Source organism: Quercus suber, unplaced genomic scaffold (genome assembly GCF_002906115.3).
Source record: "Quercus suber isolate HL8 unplaced genomic scaffold, Cork oak 2.0 scaffold_108, whole genome shotgun sequence".
Taxonomy (NCBI): Eukaryota; Viridiplantae; Streptophyta; class Magnoliopsida; order Fagales; family Fagaceae; genus Quercus; species Quercus suber.
The window spans coordinates 257,511-264,118 of record NW_027069573.1 but is presented as its reverse complement, the minus strand read 5'-3'; the positions used below and the strand labels follow the sequence as shown (position 1 = coordinate 264,118).

General features: G+C 31.2%; 1 protein-coding gene across 1 annotated transcript in view; it reads left to right on the top strand.

The window, feature by feature from the left end:
* The window catches only part of LOC111990311 (putative receptor like protein 25), a 5,697-nt gene extending 2,297 nt beyond the window's left edge, over positions 1–3,400 (top strand). Inside the window, exon 2 of the mRNA XM_065775261.1 lies at positions 2,823–3,400. Coding sequence (XP_065631333.1) covers positions 2,823–3,400 — 578 coding nt within the window. The remainder of the gene's footprint in view (positions 1–2,822) is intronic.
* The last annotated feature ends 3,208 nt before the right edge of the window (positions 3,401–6,608 follow it).

Sequence of the window (6,608 nt, the reverse complement as noted above, 5' to 3'; positions counted from 1 at the left end):
TCAATTTAGTTACTAAACATGTATAGAGTTTAAAGCACATTATAATTTTTAAAAATTTTTGATAATAAAGCTAATTATAATTATAGTCTATGAAATGCTCCAAATCTGACAAACTTTTTTTTTTTTCTTTTTTTTAGGCTAAAGTTTTATCAATATCAAATGCACAATTTGTTGAAAGGAGATATATTAAGAGAATCTACCATGAGTTAGTTGAATTTCATTTATCTTGAGGGAAGATAACACCTTTATTATTGTATTTGTCAAAACAAAATTATATAATTGATTTTAATTGAGAAGCCTAAGATATAACACCTAGGAAATCATATCTAAGTTTGCTTAGCATTTGATATATTTTTTATTTAGGTTCGTAAGGATGTAGCAAGGGAGAAGGCAGATTGGTAACTATTTATATTTTGCTAAAATGCATATTTGTTCATCAATATTTTACCATTGTTTCAAAATTATCTTTTTACTTTAAAACAATCATTGTAGCAGTTTTTTTTTTTTTTTTTTGAAATATTCAGTATTTTTGGCCTTTGCAAAGACCTAATTAATTTCCTGTAGTGCAAGCATGTCTCAATAATCAAATTACAAAGGGATAAAGAAATTGCTGAGAATGTTGATAAAAAATTGAAACAAACCTCTCCATGCATGCATGCCACGCCGGTAACATAAATCAATATATATATATATATATATAAAGCAGAGACCTCATACCATGAGGTCTTGCCAAATGGCGCTCTAACTTTGCATTTTGCTTCTTTTTTTTTTTTTACCTCTTTCATTAAGTTTGTCTATATTAGTATGTGCTATGATGGTCCCAAGCATTTTCACTTTTCAGTTTCTATTAGAAAGTGAGAATACACAATTTGACTGATTCGCCAATATTTCATACTTTTTTTGTTCTTTTTGATGAAGTTTCATACTTTTCTCACAGCTCATAATTTTGAGAAAAGTTTGTGTTCTATAAATTTTCTTAGCACAATCCTTCAGACGGTCCCATTATTTTTTCAAAGAAGACATTTTTTGAAGAAATTGTTTAATGCAATCCTTCTATGTACAACTCTCTCTTCTTCCTTTCCCTTCCCTTACTTTTTCTTGCCTTCTTTCCTTTCATCTCCCTTACAACAAAATAGAATATTAGTTTCCAAATTCAGCTATAAAAAAAGAAAAAGAAAAAAGTGTTTTGAGGATATTAATAAAAGAGTTTGAATTTGGTAAGAATAGGGTGTAAAACTCATATTTTATACCATCTAATAAGAGATGTCACATCAGCTTTTTACTTAAAACTTAGTACATCATACCATAATTAATAACATCTTAATAAACTCCCAATTTGGTTGAATTTTCAAATGAGTATTATAATTGATTGAGTGTGATTGTTCTTATTCTTTAATACGTAATAAAATGATGTGGCATGTTGGGCTTGGAGGGTGTGAAACTTGGGTTTTAAACCACATTCTTATCAAATTTAATCTTTAATAAAAATGGGTAAAAAAACATGTTTAATTACCATTTTAGTCTTTAACACTTGTACAGTTGTACTATGTATCAAAATGGTTTTTAACATCTTAACGTGTTAATTTTGTTTCTAAACTTTTGGTATTGTGTCAAAATAACCTTATTATTAAGCGGTACGTGTGAAAAGAATGATTTATCTAAACCCTAATATCAAATATAGATTTTATTTTTTTTTTAATTTTTAACAAATAACCTTTTAGAGATAAAAAGTGACAAAATAATAACAGTCTTTTGGATTTTAGTATGGTGATACTAATTGTTGCTATGTTATTGTATAAATACATACTTTCACAGTTGAGTCCAAATAATTCAATTAATGGTCAATATTTAATTAATTATTATATATAACATAACAAAGCCAAAAGAGTTTCAGGTTAAAGCATTACAAAAAATCTGGGTGAACCCAATAATGGTAGATCAGAAAATCAGAGGCTAGAGAAGCTAACTTGTATATATAATGGTTTCAATCTCTCATAAGGTCGTTGTCCGTTAGGGCCAAAAGGCCACCCCCCTCCCCAAAAATAAGAATCTTAATTAAGGATTTATATTTTTATACAATAAAAAAAATAATTAAGTGTATATATTTATACATATAAATGGGCTATGATTTTGACAGTTTAAATCTATAAATAATATTATATTTTATAGTTAATTTTTACATGAAAAGTGGAAAGTTATTTATATTCATTTAGATAATATCACAATTTTATTAGTGGTAAGTTGTACGTAATAATTATTAAAAATATTTGGATATCTATTGATTCTAAAGGAAATTGGATACTCATAAAATTAAGAGTAAGACCTAAGTCTGGTGCAACTTAAAAACTCGTATGCATTTTGCTTAAACTAACTGAATGGAAAATTTCGTTTTGCTTGAGCTTCATAGCTGCACTTCTATCTAGCGTCTCTGGACTAATGGATACCTTTAATCTTGGTGTCATGATTGCGGGTTGCTGCACTCGTTTAATTATAACATCTATAAGCTTTGTTTTATCCCTTTCTCTCTCAGCACCATTTTTACGAGCTATGTATTCAATAATGCAAATTTACAAACAGATCATTTGTAATTGGAGTTTAGTTAAGGTTTAAGGGTTCCTAGCTATCCTGGTCTATTTTGGTCTATTATCTCCATGGCTCAGAAAGGAGACTCTTCCCATTATATCATTACTAGTTTTTGTACCTTTTAATATTATGATGGTTACACATCTCCTGCATATGTGATAGCGTCACTGCTGTATCGAAAGGACGGGAGGATGAGTACAGTAAAAATCTTGGTCTATTAATAATGATTAACCTTTCAGGCAACAAACTGACTGGGAAACTTCCGATTGAGATCTCAAGCCTTTTGGAGTTGGTTACATTGACTGTATCCGGAAACAACTTGATTGGAGAGATCCCATATTTGATCGGTCAGTTGAAGAAACTAGAAACACTTGATTTGTCAAGGAATCAGTTTTCAGGCGAAATCCCATCAAGCATGTCAGAGATAAGCTTTTTGAACCACCTAGAACTATCGTACAACCATTTGTCTGGGAAAATTCCTTTAGGCACTCAACTACAAAGCTTTAATGCATCTTCTTTTGCTGGAAACCTAGCACTTTGCGGGCTTCCACTTTCACAAAAGTGCTGGCTAAGTGAACAAACACCAAACCAAAGTGAAGCTATTGAGGAATATGGAGATGAGTTTTGGAAATGGCTTTATGGCACAACAGGATTTGGATTTGTGGTAGGATTTTTGGGTGTTTGCGGTTCTTTTCTGCTAAAGGATTCATGGAGACATGCCTATTTCTTGTTATTCGAGAACATGAAGGATTGGCTCTGTGTAAGAATGGCAGTAAACATGCCAAGATTGCGGAGGAAGTTTCAAAGGCCTGGATGACCACTTTCTCTATAGAGCTTAGCATGGTATGCCGTGTTTCAATTTTAGTGGGTTTTTATATTTGGGTAAATTCCACAAACCATCCTCAGGTTTGTGATTCCAAAATATTTTAAAACCTACTAATTTCATCCAAAAGACAATTTTGTCCCTGAACTTTAAAAAAGAAAAAAACGCCGTTACTTTTTTTATTTCCTCTCCCCCTCTCTCTCTGAGTTCTCCATCTCAGAACTCTATCTGTAATGGAACCTTAGCCACGGTAAGCCCATGACTTGGTCACCGGCATCAACAACACCACCAATAAAAATCTCTTTCAAAACCAATAGAAACCAAAAAAAAGAAAAGGGGCAAAAATCCAAGCCAAACAACACACATAAATCCCTTTGAAAATTCCCAATGAAATCTCCTAAAAATCTCAACAGAAATTCGAAAAGTGTCTGAAACAAAAGCTGATCTGTGGAAATAAGAGGGTCAATGGTTTTGTCGTCTGGATTTTTGCCGGTGACGGTGAAGTACCGGCGTTGTACGGTCTCCGATACCCCGATGAGATCTGTTGCCGGAGATTATTGAAACTCTATCCATCGAATCCTTCAGCTTCTTCCTCAGCTCGTTCACCACGGAGGTCCTGGTCCGGTTCGAAGACAAACTGGGTCCACAGCGCCTTGAGCTTGACTTTGATTAGCTTGTCTTCTTGAGAGCGAGGGACACGTGGGTGTCCATGCAGGATCGGAGGTCCTTCACGGCCTTAGCGTTGTGGAGAGAGAGGGTTCTGAGATAGAGAAACTCAGAGAAGAGAGGGGGAGAGGAAATAAAAAAAAAAAAAAAAAAGAAAAGAAAAAGTAATGGCGTTTAGTTTTTTTTTTTTTTTTTTTTTTTTTTTTTTTTTTTTTTTTTTTTTTTTAAGTTCAGGGACAAAATTGTCTTTTTAGGATGAAATTGGTAGGTTTTAAAATGTTGGTATTATCACAAACCTCAGGGGTGGTTTGTAGAATTTATCATTTATATTTTTATTTATTTATTAAGATAAAATATATTTTTTTTTAAACTTTACTCAAAGTTTGTTTTTAATTTTTAAATTTTAGGAAGTTTATTTTCATCTTTAAAATAGTGAAAAACTTGTTTTTTATCTCTAAATTATTGAAAATATTTTACTTTCTATTCTTACACATAAAAAAAAAAAGTTAATTTTTCATTTCAAAACTATTGAAAAAAGTTTTTTTTTCTTATTTTTGTCTCTAAAATTGTTAAAAAAAACCTTTTACAAATTTAAGGATGATTTATTTTTTTATTTTTAAGTTTAGAGATGATTTTTTTTTTTGGGGTAAAATTTAGGATCAAAATAATATTTTACCATTTTAAATTTTTTTTTATGATTTATTGATTATGCCACTCATTCCAAAGATTCAAGAAGCACTAATTACTGTTGCTTACATATTTGAAATTGCATGATCATGTTGCACAGCTGTGCTGAAGGGATAAGCTTAACATGCATGGCAAATTTCACTTCGCTTGAAGTAGTTCTATATCTATTGAATCTAGGTTGATAGTTTTTCTTTCCTTGGTGTTCAGATCAGGAGTTGCATGCTACTTTTGCTGCTCATGCAAATTAGAGTGTCGAGAGCTATTTGTAATATTTGTATGGGTGTGCCTTGTGTGTCTTTATGCTTTGTTTAATTGTATTCTCTCTGATCAGCGCCGCCGTCATTATCTGCTATGTTTTCAATAATGCAAATCATTTTGCAAAGAGATCATGTGTAATTTGAATTAGTTAATGTTTGAGTGTTACTATTGTGGGCTATTTGTACTATTAACTTTGTTGTGGTTATTTGTGGCTCCTCTCTCAGAGGCATTAGGACATTGTTGAATGGTGCTAATAACATGTCTACTGTTATTGAATATCGAGTGCAACTTGTTACATTACAGCTTCTCGCACTAGCTAACTCCTTCAATATGAAACAGTGAGTGACAGAGAGGGGAATTCATTATAAGGGAGCCAAAGCATAAACCAAAAAAAAAAATTATCATTCAAAAATAAGAAATACACTTGAATTAAAATCTGATATATATATACATAAAATAAAACCATACGTAGACTTTAAATCTGATAGCTAGTACAAGTGTACAACTATTCTATATCTGATTTTTTTTTTTTTTTTTTTTTTTTGGGGGGGGGGGTGTGGGGGTGGCTAAAAGTGGACAAAACTATACGTAGACTTTAAAAAAAGTGAAAAAAGAAGAAGTTTTAAAGAGTTGTACATAAATAAAACAAATTAAACATAAATGAAAAACTATAGACAAATGATTTGTAAGTATTAACTAAATATTAAAAAAAAAAAAATAGCTGCTTTTAATATATTTCAAATTAATCATTTACAATATATTAAAATGGATATTGACGTTCTTTGTATTATTGAATTCATCTATGATTATTCTGCATTAAATTTCGAAACAAATTTTCCTTTCGAAGTATACAATCAAACAGTTTGTGTTAATATAACATTTCATTTTATTGCTGAAAATTAATTCTACTCTATAAACAAATTGAAAACCTATTGATCTTCTAGTCCTTAGTAGCCATTGAAATAATAAAAAATATTGGATTCTTTTTTTTTTTTTGAAGTCCTTATGTCGAATGAGATTATGCTAACTAAGAATCTGGGAACTCTCTCTCTAAATAGAATGAGTGATCTTTATTGATTAAATATGAGAATACAATTAGTCTATACACTATAACTATCTATATATACAATCTGTGGAAGCAAAAGAAAATAACTAACTCCGTGAAGGAGGGAAAATTAGTTACAACAATCCCAAATCATCAACACACGTGTACAAGCTGTAACTGCTGCTTATGTCATGCTCCTATCCACATGGCAAGGCTCCTTCATACGTGTGAATAAAGTGTTCATGATAAGGAACTGATTCAATCACTTCTAATAGTTCTGGACTGATCCAATTCGATCCTCTGAGTTTCAGTTCTTTGAGTGCTTCCTTGTTCACCATCTTTGTTCTTATATCTGCTAAGGACTTGAGTGCATTCTTCCTTGCTTTTAACACTCCCCCTCAAGAGCAAAGCTTTTGCTACTTGATTCGAAGATGGATACTCAGGATATTGAATGGTTTGTGCAAAAATATTGATAATCCCAACCTTTTTTGCAACCTTAGAAAATTATCTATACCTAAAGCTTCAATAAGATATCTGCCAATTATT